Here is a 27765-nt window from a genome sequence, read left to right as displayed (position 1 = left end):
CGGACACAGAACGCCGCATTCGACGCAGCGGACAGACGCGACTGGTGATTCCGCAACACACAAGCAGAGCAGGCGAAGGAGTTTAAATCCTCTGTTTGGACAGATTTATTCAGGATACAAGAAGAGGAGGACACTAATAACATCTATATGAGCCTGTCATGTTGATATGAATTATTCGTTCGAGATCTTTCGGGAACGCGGAGCAAAGCCGGCGAGTTCAAGCAGAGCCGAAGGAGCCCAACTAGCCTGTTAGCTTGTTAGCTGTCCGTTAGCTCAGGAGCCGCTAATTCGTCCACTCTCTGCACGCCGCCGCGTCCTATGTTAGAGCTAATTACCCAGTAACACTCAACACTGTGGGGTGCTGCCGTACTATTTTCAAGTCTTTTTTATTTTAATTTAAATCCCGCGTTGACACCCAAAAGGAGGAACGAAAGAACCCCGTGACAGGTTGACGGTTGGGACCAGCAGGGCGAAACCAAGCGGTGTCCTCAAGTGGCCGTTTCACCATGGATAACGCACACACGAAGACGGTTGAAGAAGTTTACAGCTTTTTTAACGTGAATGAAAGCACGGGTCTGAGTTTAGAGCAAGTGAAGAAGCAACGGGAACGATACGGACCCAACGGTAAGGAGCCCGGTTAGCGCCAGTTTGCTCAAAAATAAGTGCACTCTTTAGTGTCATGTATGGCCCGTGGCTCCCGGTTTGTAACGGGCGACATGCTTGAACAGAAGGGGAGACTGCTGACGTCACGATTTGTATGTTGTAACACTGGAAATACATCACTCCTGTTGCTCAACTAAACAGCATGTCATCCTCCATCTGTGTAACATGTTATTACTGTATAAAAAGTATTGATATCTAACTAACTGATTGTCCATTTCTTTTTTATTTGGTGTGATCGGGCTGATCTGCAGAATTGCCAGCTGAGGAGGGTGAGTAGATCATTGTTAAATAAATGCAAGGTGTCACTTGTAGATATTTAGAATCTCTTATTCCTAATTTTGCAATGAAAGGGAAACCTTGGCATACTTTTTTTTGAATGAAACTTTTTGTTTTCAAGGTAAATCCCTTTGGGAACTGGTCGTTGAGCAGTTTGAAGATTTGCTTGTGCGGATCCTTTTGCTCGCTGCCTGCATATCTTTTGTAAGTATAACACGTGATTTGTTAACTGTACAGGTGAAATTGTTCAGTGTTCAATCAATATGGACATAATAGCGCTGCCTTAGTAAAACAAATTCAACAGCTCATACTTGTGCACAGTCAAATGTCATGCTTCCTATACTGTATTGTTGTCGAGATCAGTAGTAGTATAAGTCTGAGCAGGTTGTGGAGATAAGGTTGAGAAATGATAGGGTATTTTAGTGCCAGATTAGGGAGAGGGTGATTCACACTGATCTTAAATACAAGAGCCTGCTTCATTTCTCTTATGAAAGAATATTCTACATTGAGGCAAAAATAAATGGTAAAGCTTGGCATTCTGAACCTTGCCTGTGTTCGTCTCCACCTCTATCTTTTATTTCACCCTTTTTAATGATGAATTCAAAGGGATTTTTTTCTTCTCAGCACAGCTCTGTCCTCCTACAAAGTGTGTATATAGTTGTTTTTGATTGATTCAGTGCAGATCACAGCTTAGCAAGAATGCTTTTCAAAGTAGAGATGAAAGCAGCCCAGAATCTGTCCGCTGACACAACGCAGACAAACATTTTCCACGTTTCTTCCTTAAGTTGTTATTATATGTCGTCGCATACATGCGTTTTCTCACGGATCAAATCATAAGTCATCGCAGCTTGATGTTCCCTAGAGATCATGTTAACACATCAGTAGAAACGCTGACATGTTAATCAGGGAACATGTTAAAATGTTTGATGATTGTGCGGCATGTTGTTGAAATGTGCAGCATGCTTTATATTTGAGAGTGAGACACCTGAGAAGTCCGTATGTCCCTCTGATGATGGAATTCTCTAGTGTTAACGTGTAATCACACACTGGCAATAACTAAAACGCTGTCATGAGTCTTAACATTATATTGATGCCCAGCACACATGTTGTCATGTTGATGACAGTGAGTGACAAGCCCCGGGGGAGTTTTATGTCGTATACAGTGTTGCGTTGACTATCCTGTGGCCCTATTTCGGCTCTAGGATTGGCTGTTGGCCCACTGGCTGAGAATATCATCAGTCACCAAGGCATTGCGATGACAGCCAGCTATGGTTACAAAACGTATAAATCACCAGCTGTAGTATTCACTCTCTCTCAATCACAGAAGCACATGCAGACATATATACATTTATTTCAGCTTGACAAAAAAAAGTTAAATTTAATTATCCGTTAAATTTTTGCATTAAATCATCTAAGGAACCGAAAGATGCAGCATGAACAACTTTGTTTGATAGACACTTAGAATTGAATTTGAGGTTTCATTGGCCATGCTTAAATAGGTTGGAGAAGATAAAGAAGCAGTTGGTATTTCATCGGACACATTTCGCTCCTGGCATAGATTCTAACAGAGAAGGTGGTTACTATGCTCTCAGTCTCTCTGACATGACTCTCTAACACATTTGGCCCAATTTCTGCAATACTGGCAGAAGCTGGCTTGATTTTTTTTATTAATTATTAAATGATTAGATTCTTTAAATGGCACAACTTCATCCCCTAGCAAGGTGTGTGAAAAAGGCACTTGGAGAAAATACCATTTTCTTACCAAAACAAACCTAACAATTTTCATTGTCTAGCAAGTGTCATTTAAAAAAAAAACAATGCATATTAATAATTTATTGTATAAAAAAAACTATATTCGATTTGCATTACGTGATCTACAGAATTAACAGAAAATACAGAATCCTTCAGAAGTGCATTTGCAAGTGAATGTATATTTGCTGCTGAAAACACTTAATCAATTTATTAAGTTATGTAATATGTTTTGATGAAAAGGTTACTTAATTGTGGGGTATAATGTGAGACAAACTTCTCATGGAGAACTATTTGTCCTAGGCCACCAAATAGACAATTAGCCGAAAATAGCCTCGACCTTTCTACGTTGTGTTTGTTCTATTCATGTCAACGACTTAAAGGAGTTGGCCACACAGAGTTGATATTATCTATGACCTATTGCGGCGAAATCTGTGTGTTTTTATTCAGTAGCTTGAATGTCAGGTTCCGTGGAAATCGAGCACAACAATTTCAAAGTCAAGCCTGTAAACATTTACCTTACTGGGGAGAACAGTGTGTAAACACCCCTTGGTATGGTTATCCAGCATGCAGGAGTATTCATTTTCATGTCCTTTATTCGGGGTTCATTTAATGTTTCGCATTTAATATTTTCCTTTAGGTATCTCACGCTTCAGTATTAATATCTGCAGTGTATTTAATATTTTTTTTTCCCTTTCGTGTGTAGGTGCTGGCCTGGTTTGAGGAGGGAGAAGAAACCGTTACAGCCTTTGTGGAGCCTTTTGTTATCCTACTTATTCTCATAGCAAATGCTATTGTAGGAGTCTGGCAGGTAAATATACACTAAATTCATACAAATCACAAAATGAAAGACTGTTGGATTGTTGTCATCAAATGTGTGTTGGCAATGTACAAAATTGCCTTTGGAATGGGAGTCATAATTAAATTTTATTATGAAAGACAAAAGTTTGAACCATAACATTTCCAATTCAGGCCAAGGGTACAGTACATATCCTATTGGACCCTCAGGGCAAAAACACATCAATCTTCTACATTTCTCTTCTCTCAATCATTCTGGGACCCTGGTCTGCTCCACTTAATCCTCACTTGATTATATTCTGGTCCTCATTCATTGACCTACCTTTCCAGGGAAATCTTTGCTTTTACTCCTTGACAGAGCGGGAAAACATTTAGAGAAAAGAGAATACAAATTCAATTCAAGACAACTTTATTTATCCCTGTAAGGGCAATTGTATGTAGATGCTCAACACCCAGATCAACAGATAAACACTGTTGATAAGAAAGAAAGAAAAATGCAGTTGTTTGAAATGGCCTTGTGTTTATGTGTGTCTGAGTCCTGGCTTTCCCCCAGGATTTACAGTTTCAGGTCCTTTGAGAGGCAGTATTGATTCGTCAACATATACCTTAATTATAGGCAGGAAGCAAAGGCTGCAAGAGTGAATGGATGGAGGCATTCATTTGTACACAGAGAAAAACTAATTACCCTTTTTTTTTTCCACTGACACCCTCTCCAATCAAATTCAGAATGGCCCTAGCAAACATGTTACCCTGGAGTCTGTTATGATAGATAGGTGGACTGACTTCTTGCACCTGCCTTGTGGATGACAGGGCTAGATTAATACACCCAAAAACGATCTAGGGCAGAATTGATCGATTGTGTACTTGGGATATCTCTTGTAGAACATCCCAACAATTCTGTGATGGACGTGTCTCTATTGGATATGATTGACTGACATGCCTGGTTGTCTTGGAGTCAACATAGCCTGCCACACTGATTTCTTAATGTGCTATCTTTTTGTTTAGAAAGGGTGATGTGGATCCTTAGATGATGCTACATAGTGTAAAGAAAGCCAGATTTAAGTGCTGTTAAAAGTTTTTGCAATAATAAATATAGTTTACATTAATTTGTAGATCACTAAGTAATGTGTCAAGTTACTAAATCAAATGATTAGACATTTCCTGATCCCTACCTCACATTGGGTAATATCTGTGATGTTTTTTTTTTTGTTGTTGTTGTTGTGACATATTCCTATTTGTGTTTGAGTTTATAGTGTAGGAAGAAGTAAACCCCTGAATCATAATTTGATGAAATAACTTCTCCCTTGGGGTCAGGGTTGATGGATCAGGGGCTGTAGGTCTTGAGTGAGACTATGAGCCCTGTTCACATGCGTGTTGGGTGATCTGATCACAAGCGGACAGCTCTAAGCACAGGCGTGAATGCACCCAAGATGCATTGACAACGCATTGAGATCTGATCGCACAGACCACACATCATATTTTAGCAGTGTTTACGTGAATGTGTCCTGGGCCACATTAAAGGACCGCTACTCAACTGACGTCCTCTGTGTGAGCGGATGTCCGTACTCATTCGTGCACCAATGGCATCGTATTAAAGTGCAAAACAACAAGAAGAAGCCACAACAACAGGCAAAATGGATTCTTAAGGATGGAGTACGCACGAAACACGTTGTCTGTCACCATTTAGACTGAAGAGTATGGATTTGGTTTGTGTGCTAGAGTCTTAGCAAACTATAACTTCCTCTTTTAATTTACAGCAGATAAGGCACAGGAAGTACATTGCTGCCTCCTTCCGGTTAAAAACAACGCATTTGGTCTATCAAACAGAAATGACGTACGTGTTTATTTGCATATAGAGCAAGGAAGTGAGAGCCGACCACAAGTGGTTACAAGAGACGCAAATAGATGCACATTCTAATGCCAGGTGTGAACTGACGTACTTAAAGCTGTCCACTTGTGACTGGATCATCCAAGACACATGTTAATGCCAGGTGTGAACAGAGCCTATTTTTCTAACTCTTATAATATGTGATCCTACGATAAACGTCTAAAAAAAACTTTAAACTTCAAAGAACAATCCCATCATTGTAAATCACACCACAGTATACTCTGTCTAAGAAGACACCTTCACTTGGTAGGCTGGGTGGGTCTCAAGTGGATTGTCTTGTAAAGTATATGCTTGTTGAAGGCAGCCTGCTGAGACTAGTGCAAATGTGAGTTAAGTGGCTGGTTGTTTGTCTTTGTTTATGCAAACAAAGTGGTATGATTGATGTAGAGGTGGAGGAGGTTCTGTGTGCTGCTTTTTCTCTGCTGTTGGTGAACTACCTGTTTTGAAATGTCTTCTGAATTCAGAGCAACTGATGTTTTTTTGTGCCTTTTCTAGTTTCTGTTAACCTTGCAAACCCTCACCTTTACTGGCAGCCATTTTAATGGCTGCATGTCCCTGGTTATTCCTTACAAAAGACCATGATGTCCCCGGGTTGTGTGTCCGATCTTGCTATGTCTCGTTGACTGCTGCCTGCCTGCCAGGCTGGGAGCTGCCACTAAAACTGTCCAATCTAAGAGCAATCAGTCAGACAAGGAAAAGTCAACACTAACACAAGTGAAGAATGATTAGGAAGGAACTGAGGCAAGAAGAAGAAAAAAGTTGGAGAAATCAAAGAATGGCATGTAGTCTTTATCAGATTACTCTTTCGCCAGTACTTACTAAGTAACCTGAAAATCTAAAATCTGAAAACCAAAACAAGGGCGTTCTTTCACGTGTTTTGCCTTTTACAACATAATAATAATGTTCGGTGTTGACATAATTCTTCTCCATGGTCTGTCCTAAACCACTGGTGATGTGCACTTGTTTTTTGTATTTTTCATTTGTCGCTTTGCTTAATGACAATAAAGCTAAATTTCGAACCCTATGTAATACTTAACACTTATCAGTCTATTTTGAATAACTGCTCTAGCCTCAACAGATTATCTCATCCAGGTCCCGTGTAATGCTTTGTTTGTTTGGAATTTACTCATTTTACAAATACATTTCATTCTTTACTGTATATTTGAACAGGCTGTATATACTGTACATAACCACATGTCATGTTTTTTTTTTAACTATTCACTATTTATCTCAGCACTCCATGCACTCTTCACACCTTTGCACTATTTGTATCCTGTTTACAGTTCACAGACACAAAAGGTTTTGCCTATATATAGACATTCCTTGTATACCTTTCTGCAGATTATTGTGTTGTAAGTATGTTTAGAGCCACTAAACCGGAGTCAAATTCCTTGTATGCGTAAATGTACGTACTAAACAATAAAGATGATTCTGATTTTGAACTTTAATCCTATCTCCTCTGTTCAGGAGCGAAATGCAGAAAATGCCATCGAAGCACTCAAGGAGTACGAGCCAGAGATGGGGAAGGTGTACCGCCAGGATAGGAAGAGTGTCCAGAGAATCAAGGCCAGGGACATTGTGCCTGGAGACATCGTGGAGGTGGCAGGTGAGAGGAAATTTATTAAGCATGCCCTCAGACAGGAGCCATTCTAATACTCTGAATATTCTCGCTAGCTTGTAATTTATGAGTGAAGAATGGTAGTTGCGTTCAAAAGATGTTCAATAAAAAGAATACTTGTTATATATAGATTGGTTCTCTTTGAATGCTACATGCAAATTATCCAAAGGAGTCAAAATAATCAGCTTGTTTGCCAAAGCATTTAGCATGGTATTTAGTTTATAGCAACAAGAAATTAGAATTTCAATCCTGTTGGCTCCATCTGTGCTTCTTAAACAGAAGATAATGCCAATGTCTTTTGGTTGGTCCCTATCAGTATCTGTCTCTCTGATCAAACTTGGCTGTGTTTAATTTAGCAAAATTTCCTGTTTTATTTGATTAGTCACTGCTATGCAGCATATCTGTGTGGCACCGGTGTCTTTTAAAATCTAAAATATACTGTATATGTTGTAGTTCAGCATGCAGATATATATGTAGTGAATGTAGAGCTCAATGCCACATGAGTAATGCAGTGTTGGGGAGTGAGCTGAGGATATTAGGACTGGGACTACTAAGCCCTGAACTATTGCAAAATGCAACCTGCTCAGTGGGACATATGCTACTGATAAGACTGTAAGAACATGGATAACATTCATCATCAATTCTGTAAACAACATCAACAGTGTTATGATGTACTTTTTACTCAGTTTTAGACACAAGCGCACACACACAGACACAGCTGATCTCTCATCCTGTTCAACCCCCTTGACAACGTCAGAATAATTGTACTGAGTGAAGCAGTTACGCAATATAAGAGCAGAGGTTCAATCTGTTCGTTAACATCATCTTTTCTTGGCTAACCTCAACTTTTACAGGGCCACATATGTTTTTGCCTTTTTATGTCACTCCTCTTCATTTCTCTTTGTTGTTTTGTGTTGTTGTTTTGTTTTTTACTAATCAGTCTTTTTCAATGGGCCTCTTTCTGTCTTATATCTTTCTTGTTGCCTGTTTTTTGATTTCTTTTTTCCATTTGTTCTCTATGACTGTTAAATATGTACCGTCCCTTTTGAAGATGTATTTTCTTTTCCCAAGAGAAGGTCAGAGGTGTAGAGTCACAGAAAAGATTTCTTTAGTGTCTTTTAGTATTTATAATCTTGTCAGAAGCTAAAAAGGGTTGCGGATTAACACAGTGTGGTTCCAGTGCCTCCCAGCATCAACACTCTGTTACACTGTGGCAACATTTTACTTAAACTTGTACTGTTTGTCTATCATGAGTCAGCTAAAATTATCAGCATCAGTGGGGTCAAAACCATGATGAGCACTTACAGAATTGCCTGGCATTGCATCATGACTTATGGAGACAGTCGCTTTTTTATTGCGACTGCAACGTAGGTAGGGAATTTTTATTTTCTGAAACACATCCTATAAAATTAGGATGTGTTGACTTACATGAATCACTCTCAAACAAGAGATGGAATTCCATAAGAAATTTACAGCTTGTTCTTGATTCGGACTGATTTACTGCGCTTTGGTCTGCATCCCAAGTTTCAAATACATCAGTGCATGTACAGAGTCTACAATATGGCAGACTGAAACTAGCACTCAAAAGTGTAGTTAAGCATCACAAAATACAGTATACTGATGATACAGCAAAATGTAATGACTGTATGAATCACCTGCAACGGAGGCCAAGCATTGACTTCAGCATGATTTAACATTGCAGCATTATTGATGTAGTCATAATCCATAATGACCCAGAATCAACTAATGTGAGCACTTTAAACTTAAGTAATAACGAATGTAAAGCACTGAATACCAGGGAAAATGATGGAAATACAGTGGAAATAGGTCTTAATTGTTCTGTCCCTGACAAAGTCTGATACACTGCGTCTTATGAATATATCAGTTTGTTTGTGAACCAAACCAAAGAACAATTAATTTGTGCTTGGCAAAATAGTGCATTTTTGCATTTTTCAGTCATATGATAAGGTATTAACTTTTTTGGCAGCCTAAATCTGCTCAAATTAAAGGTGTTTTTTTGAACTCATGCAGTATATTTTGGGTCCAGCAACACTGCAATAATCTGAACCAGGGTTCCACGAGATTTGAATGAATAAATGACTGACCTTTATTTCTATAGTACCTTTCATGGACAGGATGCAGCTCAAAGGGCTTCACAATTCAGCAGCAAAAAAAAAACAGCAAAAACACAAGTTTAAAACCATACACAAGGAGAAAATGAGTGTTACTATTTATAAGCTTGTATTTACACAGTGATTTAAATAGAACTTAGAGAAAATCAAAACAGACAGTTGCTAGTTATGGGCTATAATAAAAAGATAGGTTTTGCATTGTCGTTTAAACCGTCCACTGAGTCAGCAAGTTTAATATTTAACGGCACAGTGTTCCATATTTTTGGGGCTAAAAGCAGCATCCCCAAAGGTTTTAGTGGCAACCTTGGGAACAGATAAAAGAGCAGCTGTGGAGGATCTTGGGGGACGTGAAGGATCATAAAATGATAGGCTGTGGTATAAAAGGGGGGTGAGGCCATTTAGTGTCTTAAAAACTTAAGAGAAAGACTTTAAAATCAATTCTAAAAGATACAGGGAGCCAGTGTAGGTCTCATAAAACAGGAGTTATATGATCTCTCATTTTAGTTTTGGTTAAAACCCTGCCAGCAGCATTGTAAATAGTCTGTAGTTTTGCACTGGCTGCTTTTGGTAGGCCAGTATACCAGTATATAGAGCGTTGCAGTAATCAAGACGACCAGAAACAAAAGCATGAAGAAGCTTTTCAGCATCTCGCTGGCCCAGTAGAGGTCTCACCCTCACTATATTGCGCAAATGAGAAAAGGCAGTTTTGGTCAACAAATTAAAATGGGCTTTAAAATTGAGGTCCGAATCTAAAATGACACCGAGGTTTCTTACTTGTGCATTTGGAATCAAAATCAATGAAATCATAATCAAGAACAATACCCAACCCCTACTGTAAGCTTCAGATGATGCTTAGTTTTTCAAGCTTCTGCTGTACAATCTCAGTAATCATGTGGTCACTACAGCCTCCTTATCTTCTTCACTTCTGACAGGAGCGGATCTCAGCATGGACTGCTGCACTTGATATTCTTGATAACCCTTCAGATATTGTTTGAAGTTAAAATGCAGAACCACAGTTCGTGTTGCTGCAACTTTTGCCATATTCAGAGTTGCGTAGATCATTCAACTTGCCAACTTTAATGTTTTAGTGGGACAGTAGCTGAACCAAACAAGCCTGTGTACATGATTTGTATACACAGTTACATCCATCTGATTTACTGTCTGTGGTAGCAAGCTTTTTGCATAAATAAGGCCCTAAAGCTAATAGATGGGCCTCTGAAGGTCACATAAGTAATGAAGATGAATTTGATTAACAGGTTTAAGTTGTACAATATGGATCTGCCACAGCAAAAAGAGCAATTTCTATAAGAGCGACCTTAGTTAAATGTTCTTTGCCAAAGAGCTTTGTGTGCATGTGTATGTGTTTGCAAACACAAATAGTTGGAAAGTGTGGGGGTTGATGACAAATTAGTGTTATGCCAGCCTGTAAACTGTCTTGTCAGACCAAGCATGTGTTTTATATCCTTTGAGGAATTTAGGTCTAGAGCTGTGATAGTTGGCCATTACAAAGTCAGATGCTCCATCAGAGCAATTGTTATCAAGTGGTCAGTGGAACTCTTGTGTTCTGAGTGTGAGTGGATAACTATGGTTATGTGTCTTGCTCCGTGTTGATAATATGCTATTTGTATACACAGTCAGGGTTATGCCCACCTCTCCTTTCCCAATCAAATGTAGCCTATACTTCCTAAAGAGTTAGTCAGATCTTCAAAAAAAACCAAACAAACGAAAAAACTGCTGTCTCAACTATCCAGATGTCCACACTCTTGTCTTACAGGCTTGCAAAGACTTTTCTTATGAAACATGTTTTTCCTTCAGTGTTTGCTTACTTGTCACAGTTCAGTTTATTGGCTGTGTTGCACAAACAGTTTTTCTGTTGTATGAATTGGATATCGTTTAGCACAGTTTGCTTTTGTCTGTCCTTCCGCGCAGAGCATCAAGTGACACAACTTATTGAGATATCAATATGGCGGCCACTGGTGCATTCTGATCGTACTATATTGAAGCAAAATTTATATTATAGTACCACTGTTGGTGTAGGTTTTGTGGTAAACGAGTAACAGGACACAGAGAGTGTACTAGACAAATCACTTCAACTGTCAAAGAGGTTTCACAGCATTTCTGGTTATCTTCAGTTATGTTTTCAGTTTCTGGCTTATGTCGCCCACATCATAATGACTCACAATCCCCCAGTTGAGCCACTCATACACTGCTTGGTCTCTTGAGTATTTCAGGGTTTCATTTAAAACCCTAAGTGGTTTTATTTACTGCCAGCACTCTACTGAGGAAACAATTGTTTGCTTCTTTTCTCTCCTTCACATTGCTTTTTGCTTGCAATTCCTTATTGGGGCAAGAGGTGCTAAATCTGTTGCCAAAGTGATGACCTTGACCCATGCAACAACAGTCTATAAGGCATGTCCTTCCTTTCCCATTTTTCTTTTGTTCCCTCAGACTCACTCTTGCTGGTTGTATGTAGCTCGGATGTATATTTGTGATCACCTCTGCTCTTCCTGGCTTGTGGTTTTATCTTAACCACAATCTGAGGGCAGTGTTCATCATAAATGTTGTTCTGTCCCGGGGGAGGCGACATCAAGACAGGATGTAACGTTTAGAAAGGGTACGGATTCATTTGGATAAATAATTTGTGCTCCAGATGGCCACTCTCTCTTCTCTTGTGTTTAAAGAGTGAAGGATAGTCTGTCTATTGTCATCACCCCAAGCTATCTGTCTCTGCCCGTCCGCTGCTGCCTATCTGTTCCACTCGTCCATGCTCTCATGTCCTCCCTCTCTGCCTATCATGTGTTTAAGGTATCAGTCCATCATTTGAACACACTGAAATGATATGGAATGCCCACTTTCATGTGTGTTTGTATGTTAAGGTTTGATCTTGTGATCTTTCCATTCATAAGAGGAGCGAAAGAGTCCCTTGAGGGCTGGAGGACCTCATGAAAGGTCCCTCAAGGCTGTAAGCCTACGTGCTAGCTCACCAGGAAGCATCAGTCACTGGGAGAGAAAATATACAACCCCCTTAAGGCCTTTAAAGTTTCACTGGATCCCCCATGATGAATAGTTGGGTGCGGTGTAAATGTATCTGCACTATAACTCAAATTCAAATTTATGTTATGATACTGAGTCGACCTCAGACTTTGATATAACGACACAGTTGTCATCTTCATTTCCTGAGATTCTTGCATGAGTCGAGACTTATACAGTCAGTCACACAGGGAAGGGATTTGGGCCATTGTAAGGATAAGGGGGAGAGAGGTTGGGACTCTGGATAGACTATGAAAAGGACTTGGGGTGTTATCACTCACGTCAAGTGTATGCAGCCTGACATTTGTCTCTCACTCTAGGGAACAGATAATTCAGCTAAAACCCTTTGTTCACATGGGAGGAGGAAAGGTCCCTATCCCAGAAGCTGTCCACACTTTCCCAGAAAATATAAGAGCTAAAAAGAGCATGTTCTGTAAGATGGAAGGAAAGATATTGCCACTCTTTAAGTTGAAACAGCTGCAAATTTTGGGTCACTGCAGCAAATTTCTGAAGATAATTGCAAAAATAGCTGTTTTCATTGTGTGCAAAATAGAGTGACCTGTAGCAACATTAATTCACAGTAACAGTCATTTCAGAGGCTTTGATAATTGCAGCTTATATTTATCTATTGAATCATTGTTGACCAATGCATGAAACTTAATAGGCTCCTTATTGCCTAGAGAAGTAAGTTTGTCATAATAGTGAACATAATACACTTAAATAAAGTACTCAAGTCAACATACCTATCCTAATTGACAAGGGTTTTATTTTTTAAAGGCAAATTTAAAAGCCTTAATAATGAATAGATCAATCTTCTTTCTCACTGCCTGTCAAAGTGGGTTATTCTGCTTGCTGTGACCTTGTTGTCAGTAAACACCAACAGTGGGTAAAGGTATCTTCCCACAAGGCTTTGAATCTTTAATATTTCAAACGACTGCAGTTCCTCGTCTCCTTTGTGTCTCATCGTTTTGCACCTTCTCTTTTCTGTTAAGGGGGATCTAGTTTGAAGACAGGCAGGTGATGATGAAGTGGTTTTGACATCTCTAGTCAAGTAGAAGACCAAATTTGGTAGTGTAGCTGGTACAGTCTAGTAGCTTTATCACTCAGCATGAACTCAGCACTACCATGTTACTGTAACAAAATTGAGTTTTTAAAAATTATAGGTACAGTGTTGCTTTATTGGCTACTTGTTTATTGAGTTGAATTTCCTCACTTAAGCTTCTGTATTGATGGCTAAAAGCTGTCACAACTCATGAGAACGGTGGGAATGAATGAAGAGTCTGTACGCAAGGACACGTCATACTGTTTCTATTTCGGTCCACATGACGTGGAGCGGGTTCTCCTCGCTTAAACCAGAAGGTTTTTTTTTATCCTTCCCCTTCCCCCAAATCCAGCAGCACATGTTTGCAACTGATCAAAATAGTTTTCCCATTTTTGGACGTGTGTTTTGCAGGACTCATCTAATCCCTCTTCCCATTTTCTCCTCCTCCTTCCTCCTTGTCTTCCTCTCTGCTCTGAGGGGCACTGCAGAGGCCCAAAGGTTGGTTTACATGCCTGTCACCACTCTCCGCTGTCCACAAAGGGATCTCTTAAGAGCCTACGGGTCAAAACTTTATATTGCTTTTGCCTTCACCCTTTTAAGTTGTGTGATGTCTTACTGTTAGCTTTGGTACAACAGTGGGATTTTCCATCATGCTTCAGAATTTCATTAAAATGTCAATTTTGGCAGCTCTGGGGACCTGGAGCTGACCTGTTGTATTACTGTAATAGTATAGTATAATATGGTGAACATAATAATACATATGTTTACCCTAACCCTTTAAAACCTATTTTCAGGTGTTTTTTAAAGTAATTAATCATGGATCCGACCTTTTTAAGACATAATATATTGCATGTTTGTATTTCCGATCTCATCCCATAGAAATTCTTTTGTAATGGAAAACTCCAAAGAAAACATCACTTGAAAGCTGATGTTCATCTGAATGTAGTGCGGTCTAATGTTTTTTTTTTTCCCTCAAACCACAAAGCCGAACGGTTCATTATCAACACTTTTTATCTGCCCAGATCAGAACCATGTGAAACCATACAAAGGAGTCCAACTGTTTATTAGCTCTGCTTAAAAAGAAATCAAATGTCAGTGGCTTTAACTGTACTTAAGCACTTTCTACAGAGGAAACACTTGTTTGGAATTTGGTGTATATTTACATTTTACATTTGTTTTACTGGGGATTGCTTAAAGCCTCGTGTTAGTGGAAAGAATGAGAAATGATCTATTTATGTCCTGTGCGGGAGATGAGATGAACGTTAATAATATTTGAATGCATAACTCTCCCCGCCGCCTCTCTCCAACAAATAACTTGAGTTTGATTGTTTTAATGATCCCGAGCAGAATGGGTTGATTTTGGCAGTTGATTTTGTTTCCGAGACTCGAGTAAATGGCTGAATATAGTCTTATCTAATCTTAGCACCGCTCCTCTGCTTTTATCACTTGTCAAAGTGTTTGTACACTTTTTCCCAACTTAACTTATTCTACTTATACAAGGTGTCCATCCACTTGGAGTCAGCGCCATTTACAGATTCTTTTAACCGTGAAAGGGCACTTAAGTATGTCTTCTGCTTGTTGTTTCTATCCACAGTTGGTGATAAAGTGCCTGCAGACATCAGGCTGACCTCGATCAAGTCAACCACACTGAGGGTAGACCAATCAATTCTTACAGGTATAACTGTTTTTTAATTGTTTTGAGCTTTTTGTCTGTGTGAGTTTCTATTGATTCATGTTTCTGCCTCTCCGCATCCTCACCCATTACATGATTATACACTTTGTGTGTTTACAAAATACAATTTTTCCAGCCCAGCTTACATATAGTATATAGACACGCATTTCTTAGCCTGCCGCCGCAATAGATTTAACACCCTTTTTCAACCCGAGACACAGTAGAACAAGAACGAGCAATTTCAGCCTTTCTTTGACGCATATGCCCTCATTACACCCCGTAGTCATGGCTGCTCAGCCAATACAAAACAAAAAGAAATGAGTGATGAGGATGAAAGGAAAAGTAAACGGATGAAGCCGCGGATGGATAATTGGACATCAATATAGCTACGGAAAAAATTAGGAGGGGAGAATATCGAAGGACGGATGATACACGAGAGGGGAGGTTTATGAGAATCAAGGCTTTAAATCTCTTGTCTTGCTGCCTTAATTGGTAGCAAATTCCATGGGATATTTTAGTGTTTCAGCTATTTTCTCCCCTCTTCTCTTCCCCATTCATGGCCATACCTCCTGTAAGATGCTCACTGCCTTATTCTATCAGAACAGCGCAGGCCTTGCACAGTTGATTACACACTCACGCACGCACGCACACACACACACAGTGCAACCCCGCTATCAGATATGGGGTTTGAAAGGCAGTGGCGATGTAGCATTTGGTAATTGTCAGGCCTGCTCAGTCATCTGCAGAGCCTTTTCCACACATATCTGCCCAAAGTGTCAACCAAGCATCACAACTACTTATTCAATTTTTTTCCCCCTGTTAAAGTTTTGGGTTTTTTTAGGGAGTTTTTCCTTTTTCGAATGGAGGGCCTAAGGACAGAGGATGTTGTATTGTTGTACAGACTGTAAAGCCTCCTGAGGCAAATTTGTGATTTGTGATGTTGGGCTGTAGAGATAAGATTGACTTGACTTGACAACTACCGTTTTGCTCTACTGTGTAGAAACTCTCCCACTGCTTCCCTTGCTCATTTTTTTTTGTTTGTTTGTTTGTTTGTTTTGTTTCCTCCTCGTTCTTCTTTCCTTCTGCAGGAGAGTCTGTGTCTGTGATCAAACACACGGACCCGGTGCCTGACCCACGTGCTGTCAACCAGGACAAGAAAAACATGCTCTTCTCTGTGAGTGACTAACAAGACCATTTTAGGCTGTTCAGTACTATTTTACAATTTAGAAAAAAATCCTCACCCCTTTTCATCTTTTGAGTGTCTGACTTACACCTGTAAAGGCAGAAATGTTCTGCTGTCATCCTCCTCCTCCTCATGCTGTTGTTTTTTTTTTTTTATACCATCATCATTCTTCACATCCATTTTTCTAATTTAGAGTGACAGTGCTTTTGGAAAATTTTAAATCATCCATTTATATCCTCACTTTTTCTTACTCATATATGCAAAAAAACATACAGTGCATGAAAAGCTCAAGAGTCCTCATCAGTTTGGAAATGTAATTAGTTGAAAGGATTTACATTATGTGCACATTTATATACAAAAATCATTGTTGGAGTGCATTACCACGGCAGCCTTTACTGTCTCTAAAATGTGTTTATCAAGCGGATTATTGTTGCGTGTTGACTCTTGCCGCACGTTGAATCTCCTCTGTATCTTGATGACACATGTCTCAAAATAGTTGTCAAACTAGTTCACCCCCCCCTTACCCAGAAGCCTAATCACACTTTAATTGTTTTCTACTGCTTTTCTCTACTCCTCCTCAGGGCACCAACATCGCAGCTGGTAAGGCTGTTGGTGTTGTGGTGGCCACAGCTGGCAACACAGAGATCGGCAAAATCCGAGATGAGATGGCATCGACAGAGCAGGAGAGAACACCGCTGCAACAAAAGCTGGATGAGTTCGGACAGCAACTATCCAAGGTGCTGTCACGCCGCTTTTACCTTTTTTCTTAATTATAAAATGACAGTAAAAACAGTCAAAATGCTATTATTGCTATGATCTTTAAAATTCTGATTAATGTTGTATAATTGAAGGTCATTACTCTGATCTGCATTGCCGTGTGGATCATCAATATCGGACATTTCAATGATCCTGTCCATGGAGGCTCCTGGATCCGTGGTGCTGTCTACTACTTCAAGATTGCTGTGGCTCTGGCAGTCGCTGCTATCCCGGAAGGTGAGCTGGAGAGTTACACAAATGCAGCCATGTGACATGTTAAGTTTCTCTTGAGGCTCCCTTGCTGTGACATTATTCAGACTGCTGGAACAAACTGCTGGAAAATCCTATATTATTGGCAATTTTTCAGTATTTCATGATACAGGGACAATCATTTACTCGTTACTTGAGGAAATGGAAAAGTGTGGTTTGTTATTGGCTGTCTCCATTTCTTTCTGTAACCCTTTATCACCTCTCCTATATGTCTTAATCCTCTTCTTTTTTTTTTTTCCTCTGTGGTTGTGTTGCTGTTTCTCTCCAGGTCTGCCTGCTGTCATCACCACTTGCCTGGCTTTGGGAACACGGCGTATGGCCAAGAAGAATGCCATTGTCCGCAGTTTACCCTCTGTGGAGACCCTCGGCTGTACATCTGTCATCTGCTCTGACAAGACCGGCACGTTGACCACCAATCAGATGTCTGTGTGCAGGGTAAGAGAGGATTGAACAACAGCAGAGAGAGGAAGGAAAACGTAAAGCTTTTTCATTAGTACCTGGGAGAGAGCTCAGTCGTGGATTGTTTTGTGGATTTCAAGTATTTATTCATAAATCTCATATTGACACACACAACCACCTAGAGATGAAAGAGAATTGCATATTCGATTAGATTTTTCAAGGGGCATACTTAGCCTGCCGGCTGCACACGAAATGACAATAATAGAAATCTGCAGTTAAAAGATGTTAAGTAAAAACTTAAAGTTTAAAAATGAAGTTAATATACACTTTTCCACAAAAAAGAGACAGAGAACAATGATTAATGATGTGAAAAAACATTTTATTTAGAAAATATTTTTTCCTTACTTCATCAATGTCATGTTGGCCAAAATGTTATTGATATTTTGACCACAAAAAGAGCTGTAAGCCTTTTCAGCCTTCTCATAAAACAATTAAATTGCACTTGGCTGTGAGGAGTTTTTAGCATAAGTCAAATGTTTTTTTATTTCACTGTGAATATGGAATCTTATATTTACCCCATTATTTCACACATTTACCTCAGAGACTATTTGTTGCTATAGAAAACAGTCATTTTAAGTTGACTCATTAACCTTCAACCGTCATCTCTTAGTCAACTCAGATTATGTTGACATTGTTGGCTTATCTAACAGCTTTCACATTGATGTCATAGTAACCAGTGTAAATGTTGGCATGCAGCTTGTAGAGCAGACACAAAAAAATAGGGCGTACTTCAGAATGTTAGGTGAGAGCACACGACGGGCTAGGGTCATATTATACTAACAGTAATCATTAAATAAATGATCATTTATTAGACAAAAATAATTGACCTGATCATGACCACACTTGTCAATGAGTGTACATCATTACCCTTTCTGCTGCCTTAGATCTGGCCTTCTTTACATGTGTAAGCAGTGTTAAGACGAGTCCAGACTACTTGCCACTGATAATTAGTTTATGCTGAAGAATACTAGTTAAAATCACCGCCAGCCAAGTGTGATAAATGAGAACAGGATGTGCTCAGTGTGTCCCACTGGAGGAGTTCATTGATTGACAGTTAATTGCAAATGGGGCATCTGAAATGAGTGTAATTATTATTTTTGTACCTTTTTTAGAATAAGATTGGATTGAGGAACTATTTAAGTGGCACGCCATAATATTTAAACAGGAGCAGTGAGCTCAAATGAACCCGTGGAGCTGAAGCTGCCAGTGATTAATTTGAGCGATCCATCTCTTAAATCTCTAACATTTTCAGGGCCCAGACCTCATTTTAAGTCTGAAAACTCTCATCAACCAAACTATTAGTATTCAAGTCGTAATGTGAATCTGAGGATTGCAAACACACAGTGTCGACAGCATGTGCCATGGAGGCAGCATTGGCTGTCTACATCCTCTCAAGGGCAACAGTACAGTGAGCAGTGATGAGGATTGCACTGTATTTGGAAACGGTCATCTCAAACTGAAAGACAAATGAGAGAAAAGTACAAAAATAAATACTATAAAAACCAGTTGCCATACATGGAAAGAGCTTGGGCTGGCTTCTATCCTGACATCTGAGAACCTTTCAAGTGTAAACTTTTCAACACTGACAGTAGGGATTTATTGAGAACTGAGTGCTGCTGACATTGAATGACTAATAAAGGATAATGAAGGATTTAGTTGTACACAGGCTGAGATTAAACAAGATTAAAAAGTACATGTTGTGTATATATTTTCGGATTCCTTATGAGCATGAATAGCTTTAGGCTGTATGAACTATTATCTGTTTACTGTCTATTTTAGTCTAACAAAGTATGCATGATTTTCCAAGCTCTTGATTAGATTTTAGAGGTCAAATGATAACTCAAGAATTCATATGCAGTTATGTAAGTTTCACACAAATGTCTAATAGGATAAAATGATGAAGTGATGACATTTTATATCCAAAAGGTCAAAGTTCGGCGTCACTGTGACATCATAATGTTCTGCAAAAACACTTTTCTGGCTGTTTTTCAACGCCATAACTGAGGAACAGAAGGAGAGATTGTGACCATGTTTCACATTTGGTCGGATACTGAATTGGTGACACTAATCTTGGGTGCCCACCTTGAAACTGTGGTGATTTTATTAAATTCCTTCAAAGTCTGAACAGACATGGATGTAAGCTGCAACTTGACTAGTTGGCAGAGGCATACATTTCTAGTTTTCCATTTGTGTAATTTCTCCCTCCTGCTCCGTCCTTCCGTCTTCCTCAGCGCTCTTCCTCAGCCCTTTATCTCGCTGCTCTTCTGTTTCCCTCCTCCTTTCTTCCCTCCTCATTCCACTCTCCTCCCCCCTTCTTGTTAAGGCAGCATGCTGATCAGTATGCAGTAGTTAGTCACTTACAGCGGAACCAGCAGTAGAGTTGCGTAACTGACCTTGTCTTAAGAGATTCTCTCTCCTTCCCCTGTCTCTCTCTCTCTGCTTCTTTCCTTGCTCATCCTGCACAATTTTCCTCAAGTCAAAATTGTGTGGAACAAGTCAAAATCGTGTTGAACATGTTTGAAAAGCCTCACATTAGATCCCATAGGATGCCATTAATGGCTGTTTGATAGTTACTGTCGGGGAAACTTGTGCGCGAGACGCATCTGCAGCATCCGAGCTATCCCCTGTCCAAATAGGGCAGTACTAAAATTAGTCTCCCCCGAGTGACTTCATGTTTCTCTTCAACTCCTCGGATTTTCGGTAGGACTACCATTGACATCACTGCTTTTTTGTATTGTGGCTGGTGCCTGAAGGTACTGCAGCCATAATGCCGGCTCATCATTTTTTTTTTTTTTTTTTTTTTACAGATATTTCTATTTTCATCCCTCATGTAACTCTTTCCTACCCCCCCCTCAATTTTGGGCAAATGTGTTCACTTTTCTTCCGATTTGGTCTTTGTTGTGGATTTCCTTGTATCGCTGTCTTGGAAAAATGAACACTCTTATCTTTGAATGGGGAACATTTTTGTGTTAAATGAACAAATTCCTCCTATTCCAATTATTAAAAAAAATCATCTTGATCATGAATAAATCAGACACAATAAGCAGTCTCATTACCCAAAGATTTGGATACTCAAGGTCAAACTATTTCCGCCGTATCCAGAGTTTATTCATGTAGTGTGACTGCACTTACAGGAATTCCGTGTCTGCCTTGCTGTAAGATGACATTTATGGGCCCTCCCCACCAGAGTGTTCATTGTCTGCTTTGGCTCAGCATTTCGATATTGTGTGCTGTTCTATGTTCAAGTGGACTCATGATATGAAGGTTTATTTCCAGCGGATGGTAGCGTGTTGCTGCCACCTGCTGGATGTATCGGTTAGCTTCTAGCATTGTCATATCCATGGTTGCTCTCAATAGATGTGGTGTGTGACTATGAAATATTAATAATTTGTCTCTACAATGTTTGTGTTTTCTAGATGTTTATCATTGACCGAGCAGAGGGCGATCATTGTTCCTTAAAGGAATTCACTGTCACTGGCTCTACATATGCCCCAGATGGAGAAGTGTGAGTATTCTGTGTTTTAAGTGTGAAATGAAAATGTATCTAAAACAAAATGAAGTTTTAAACCACTAGGAAAGAGATCCTTCTAAACTAATTTGAAAATTTCTTTTATACTATTCAGGTTTTGACATGTTCACACCTGTTTTTTTATGGCTTCTGCATAGTTGGCTCACTAGTTGTTTCCTGTCTGCCTCTGTTTTGTTTAGGTTCCATGACGCCAAACCAGTCAAATGTTCCCAGTATGATGCCTTGGTGGAGCTGGCCTCTATCTGTGCTCTCTGTAATGACTCCTCATTGGACTATAATGAGGTTGGAAGTGAATCTTGTTTGCATGTGCAGTTCATAGGACCTTATGTGTGTTGCGTGTTTGTTTGGTTTTTTTTTTCTGATGAAGATTGACTACAGGATTTTTCATTTTCTCTGTCTTTGATTTTCGTCCAGACCAAAGGTGTGTACGAGAAGGTGGGAGAGGCCACGGAGACGGCTCTCACGTGCCTGGTGGAGAAGATGAACGTGTTTGATACAGATGTTAAAGGCCTGTCCAAGATCGAGAGAGCCAACGCCTGTAATTCTGTATGTAACCTTCAGTTCTTTGAAGACAATTCCTTGCAATGCAAACAGAATTTTTTTAATGTACTTTATTTGAATAAGAATATGGAAAATTAATTGCAGAAAGACAAACCTGTTCAAAGTAGAAGAAAGTGCTCATTGCATTTGTGTTTTATCATATCTTTAGGTGATCAAGCAGCTGATGAAGAAAGAGTTTACCTTGGAATTTTCCAGAGACAGGAAGTCCATGTCTGTGTACTGCACCCCTAACAAAGCCCGTTCCTCTGTCGGCAAGATGTTTGTAAAGGTATGGCATTAACATTGAGCATTATTTCTGCCTTATTGACCAGCTTTTTCCTAGATTTTGTTGTTTTGTCCTCTCCTTTTTTCTCTGATCAAACCTGCATTTCAATTGTTCTGTCTGTGCCTGCTTGCAGGGCGCCCCTGAGGGAGTGATTGACAGGTGCACACACATTCGTGTCGGCAGTAACAAGGTGCCCTTGACCCCTGGCATCAAGGAAAAGCTAATGTCCGTGATCAGGGAATATGGAACCGGCAGGGACACCCTGCGTTGTCTGGCCCTGGCCACCCGAGACAACCCCATGAGCAAGGACGACCTGATATTGGAGGACTCCACCCGCTTTATTGAGTATGAGGTGAGAGCTGGGAGGGATTGATATAGTTCCCTAGATTTTTGGCTTTCAGGTTCCTTAATCTGGTATGACTTTGTTAGCTGTCAGTGTCTGACACGACATAGCTGCTCAAAAAGTCTATTCACCACTTGGACTTTTTACAATTATACAGTTAGAAGTGAGAACAAGAATCTGAATCCTGCATCCATTTGACTTTCTTTTTATGATGCAGACTGATCTGACATTTGTCGGGTGCGTGGGCATGCTGGATCCTCCCAGGGCAGAGGTGGCAGCTTCTATCAGACTCTGCCGACTTGCAGGCATTCGAGTAATTATGATCACTGGAGACAACAAGGGTACGTAGAGAGAGTAAACTGAACTGGCACAAATTGTTCTAATCTCTTCATTCAACGTTCATTCAAGAGAACATTCTCCCACTACACAAACAAGGAAACAGGTCAAATAGAGTTCATCATAATTCATTTCGTTTCAAGAAGCTTTAAGTTAATAACGTGTGCTCGATTGTATTTTTAGGGACGGCTGTGGCGATCTGCAGACGTATTGGTATTTTTGGAGAGGAGGATGACGTCTCCAGCATGGCTTTCACTGGCCGAGAGTTTGATGATCTGTCTCCTGCTGCACAAAGAGACGCTGTGGTCAAGGCCCGCTGCTTTGCTCGCGTCGAGCCTTCACACAAATCCAAGATCGTCGAGTATCTGCAGTCCTATGATGAGATTACAGCTATGGTAAGAAGAAAAGCCCTTTTTGTATCTTTAAAAGTGGTTTTCAGGACCTGTTAGTATCATGTGTCATTGTCACATTTTCCAGTTGTTAATCACCTTTTTTTGTTTAAAGAAATGATACCAGATAAGATTGGCTGATCTTCCAAGTAGAAACTGTATCATGCATTGTAAAACACTGAAAATCATAATGAATTTTGGTGTTATTTCTAATTTCCTGCCCTGGTTTTCACCCTCCCCCTCAGACTGGTGACGGAGTAAACGATGCTCCTGCTCTAAAGAAGGCAGAGATCGGCATCGCCATGGGCTCAGGCACAGCCGTGGCAAAGACCGCCTCCGAGATGGTGCTCGCTGATGACAACTTTTCCACTATTGTAGCTGCTGTAGAGGAAGGCAGAGCCATTTATAATAACATGAAACAGTTCATCAGATACCTCATCTCTTCTAACGTGGGCGAAGTTGTCTGGTAAGTCTTAAATTTACTTAACACAAAATATACACACACCATTCTTTTTTTTTTTCCTCTGTAATCATAATCTGCTTCTTCTGTGTGCAGCATCTTCTTGACCGCAGCTCTGGGCTTCCCTGAAGCTCTCATCCCTGTTCAGCTGCTCTGGGTCAACCTGGTGACCGACGGTTTGCCCGCCACCGCTTTAGGCTTCAACCCTCCAGACCTGGACATCATGAACAAACCTCCACGTAACGCCCGCGAGCCCCTCATCTCTGGATGGCTCTTCTTCAGATACCTAGCTATTGGATGTAAGAGAGGAAATGGTGTCCCTGATTGTTGAAGGAAATATGTGTTCACAAAGTGTGTGTGCTGTTTTGTGACAGTGATGTATTTTTTATTTTTTTGTGTCACCAGGTTATGTGGGTGCTGCCACTGTTGGTGCTGCTGCCTGGTGGTTTGTTGCTGCTGAGGATGGTCCAAGGATCACGTTTTACCAGCTGGTATGAACAACAGACAGACGACTACTATCATGTTAATTCAACACACAAACTTTCAGGCCTAATCAGTTTTTGCCAAATACTATGAATCATTTTTCAAATATGCACTACACACTAAAATACAATATTATTAACAACTCTATAAATTAATTGTTGTTTTATGTTGTTTTTTTTTCCAACCACTTCATATAGAGCCACTTCCTGCAGTGTGGTCCTGAGAATCCAGACTTCCAGGATATGGACTGTAAGGTGTTTGAGTCTCCTTATCCTATGACCATGGCCCTGTCGGTGCTGGTCACCATTGAGATGTGCAATGCCCTCAACAGGTTAGTTTGAGCAAGATATCCTCACAACCAACAAATCAACAGGTGCAACATGTTCAGCACGTTCGAATGTCCACAGGATTCAGCTTCTATCTCACCGTCTACCAACATGAACAAGTTTATACAGGCATTTATATACATTTACAAGTGGATTTCATGCTTCAGAGATGCAAGCTTCTTTGGCAAAAATACAGCTGATGCGTGTACATTGGCCGTGACCAATTTAACTCCAGATCTGTACATTTTCTGCTGTTATTTATTGTACGTTTAGCCCTAATTTATCTCCACTAGCACTCTCACACACAAACCCTGTGTTTTTCTGTAATATGTAATGGGTAATGAACCCACATCACAGTGTATTTAAGTACTGACTGACTCACTGACTGTGAGTGAGACTTTAATGAACATGTCCTTTTGTCTTTGTTGTTGCTCAGTGTGTCAGAGAACCAGTCCCTGCTGCGTATGCCCCCCTGGGAGAATGTGTGGCTGCTGGGAGCCATCTGCCTCTCCATGTCCCTTCACTTCCTCATCCTCTATGTGGAGCCTCTTCCGGTAAGAAATATGTCTTTTTAGTTTCCTCTAGCCATACTGTGGAGTCGGGACAATGTTGAATAAAAAGAGGGTCCTCGTGACATGACCGTGAAGCCGAATTGGAGATCCAGCCTGATTTCAAAATTAGACTGTGCCACCATATAATGTGACTTTTACCTTTTGCCCCTCTCACAGATCATCTTCCAGATCACCCCTCTGAATCTGACACAGTGGCTGATGGTGCTCAAGATCTCTCTTCCTGTCATCCTACTGGACGAGATGCTTAAGTTTGCCGCCAGGAACTACCTGGAGCCCGGTAAAGAGCTGGAGAAGCCTGGCAGCTCCAAAGGCTGCGCCCTGTCTGCATGTATGGAGGGCATCTCCTGGCCCTTCGTGGCTGTTTCCCTCCCCTTGGTCCTCTGGATCTACAGCTCCGACACTAACATGGCCGACATGTTCTGGTCCTGACTGACTTGAGCACAACCTCAACTTTTCCGTTTTCCATTTCCCTCCCTCCCTCCCTCCCCACCCCTCTCCACACCGCCATCACTTCCCCCCCCTTTCCTCTCCCTCTTCCCTCTCTGCCTTCCTACATGTGCATAGCTAGCGTGTGTGCGCGTTTGTAGAGTTAGTGTGTGTGCTTGTGCGTGCCTACCGTGTGTGCGTGTGTGTACGAGAAGGACCAACTGTAACACATGAAACGTAACAAATACTACAAAATGTTAACATTGAAAAGTCACCTGTTTTTGAGTTGGGATCGGATTTGTAAACGGGTGAGGATTTAAATGCGAGTGTTAGAAGACCATCACTCCCATAGCTGTGGACTTTGTTGCTGGTTTGAAAGAAAATATACTGTTGCCAGTTTTTTTTTTTTTTTTTTTTGTTATGTCAATATTGCCTTTAAGGTTTCTATTTTTAATTATTTGGGGAATATCAATTGTCTTATGTCACTACAGTAACAAAAGCAAATTGTTTTTTTTAGCTTCCCTCTTCATGAAAAGGAAATTTAAGATATCAGAAAATCATTGATTTGTACAGAGATTGAACACTATTTTATGCAACTTTTTTTCTTTTTCTTTTTTTTTTTTTAAATGGCTTTGTAAATTGTTTGACCAGCGTGGCTTAGACATACCGCCTTCATTTATTTTCTAATGTTTACCATTGTGTCTTCAGTATAAAGTCAGAACTCTTTCAGAGAGGAGAAGCTCCGTGTGGCAGACGAGGACTGGGGAAAAGGTTTGGGAGTGAACATCTGAATGCTCCGCTTAAACAAAATAGAAAAAAAAAAGGAAAAAAAAATCCCGAAAAACAAAAGCCGCATGTCCTGTGACCAAGCATGAACTGTATGTGGTTTCTCATTCCTAATTTAATTGTGTATGTCCCCCCCATGTTAGAGTTAAAATTAACTTCATGGATTTTTCTTTTTTTTTTTAACGATTTATGATTTGATAGAAGCCAGTTTTTCTGCACTGGGCAGAGCACAGCTACCTCAATATGATAAAAAGATCATTTTGGTTTTTTTTTTGCTCATCTCTAGATGCTTTCCCTCATATGGCTTTCCACAGTCTCGCTAAAGCGTAACATCTGAGGTGTGCCCCTATTTGCTTGTGCAGAAAACCCGAGAACAAAATCTTCCCTCTCCCTCTAACATTTTTAAGGATTTATTTTGTTTGTATTGATTGTTGACATTCATTAACTTTATTTGTTGTTTTGCTTGAGAGACAGAAGTGTTTTGGGGATGATGTATACCAATTACCATCTCCATGGCGTTTGATTCAAAGGACAGTAAAATTAAAATCATTACAAAAAATACTAATACAGCAAATACTCCAAATGAACCTGGATTGCAAATAAACACCCAAAATGTTGTTTTATACTTCAAGAAAAAAAAATACACTCTTGAACCCTTTGAATCAAAGTGTTTTCTGTCTTTATTTATTACAGTTGAGGCCGATGGTTACCATTATCCATATCCAGTGTTTTTCTGTATGTGCATATAATACTTGAATACAAATCATTTCAGACATATGAATGCTTCAGTTTCCTTGGCGCAACATGACGGGCAGGAGATATTCATGACACAGTGAAACAGATCTTGTTGTATATTTGACTCTGACAGGCTTTAATGTTTAGAGGTCTTAGTTTGTGCTGGGCGTACCACACATACAGTCAACTGCACTAACTTAAAGCATCATTCTGAATGGAAACTTCCATGTGTGAGAAAAAACCCCCGTCTAAAGCATGCTTTTTAGGGGTAGAAGCCTGGGTTTGTTCGCACTGTGTGTTTGTGTTCCACTTGACAACAACTGTGTGCTTTCTTCCTCAATGCCTTCCATTGGCTCCCCTGTCACTAGAGTGAGTATCCATTTGCTTTTTCACACTCTTCACTACAGTAGAACTACTGATTTAAAAACAAGACGACTGCAGAAACTTTGAGAGAAGTCACTCCCTGGAATAGAGATTTGATTTCCTTCTACAATTAAATTAAGAAGAATTTTGGGAAATGATGTCCAGGTAACTTGTCTAGGTGATGTCCAAGTCACTGATAGAAGTTGTAAATTGTTCTGTTAGAGGTATGTGAGTGATTACGGGAGAGAAAACTAGAGAAACTTGGCCTTCATGTTGACCACATGCCACTATTGTGAATGTCACTGTGTGCTGTTCCTTTCACCGCTGACACTTGCTTATGTTCACAAAACCTACCATTGAAAACGTGGTTTTAAAAAAAAAAAAAAAAAAAACATATATAGAATTTTTTTTTATGTCTTTGAATTGTGAAAAGTCAGTGTTTTTATTCTAACTTTCCTTTTCTCTCCCTTTCAGGTTGGCTCTCATAAAAGCTTGGCATAATTTTCAGAGTGGGCTCAGAGGCTGGAGTCATCCTACCCATCCAGCATGTGTGCTCACTCTAAAACATCACACACCTCAGACACCATGATGACCAGCAGTGTGTGTGCCCATGCACAGACAAAAAAAAAAAAAAAAAAAGATGTTTTCACAATAA

General features: G+C 40.0%; 1 protein-coding gene across 2 annotated transcripts; it reads left to right on the top strand.

Annotated features, from left to right (window-relative positions):
* Window positions 1-27765, top strand: atp2a2b (ATPase sarcoplasmic/endoplasmic reticulum Ca2+ transporting 2b). Of its 2 annotated transcripts, none has more exons than XM_067574519.1 (24): window positions 1-624; window positions 915-932; window positions 1061-1143; window positions 3395-3499; window positions 6842-6980; window positions 14791-14871; window positions 15957-16042; window positions 16633-16788; window positions 16903-17044; window positions 17346-17512; window positions 20953-21041; window positions 21245-21347; window positions 21480-21611; window positions 21775-21894; window positions 22025-22243; window positions 22452-22575; window positions 22754-22965; window positions 23205-23425; window positions 23516-23718; window positions 23825-23910; window positions 24100-24233; window positions 24665-24782; window positions 24957-27116; window positions 27585-27765. In XM_067574519.1, exons 1-23 carry the CDS (start codon window positions 507-509, stop codon window positions 25227-25229), a joined length of 3129 nt encoding a protein of 1042 aa, XP_067430620.1. In that variant the 5' UTR covers window positions 1-506; the 3' UTR covers window positions 25230-27116; window positions 27585-27765. The 2 variants fall into 2 exon arrangements, with proteins under 2 accessions (XP_067430620.1, XP_067430621.1); XM_067574520.1 differs by having other exon boundaries at window positions 2-624; window positions 24957-25077.

This window comes from Thunnus thynnus, chromosome 19 (genome assembly GCF_963924715.1).
Source record: "Thunnus thynnus chromosome 19, fThuThy2.1, whole genome shotgun sequence".
NCBI classification, from domain to species: domain Eukaryota; kingdom Metazoa; phylum Chordata; class Actinopteri; order Scombriformes; family Scombridae; genus Thunnus; species Thunnus thynnus.
This window is presented reverse-complemented; position numbering and strand designations above follow the sequence as displayed.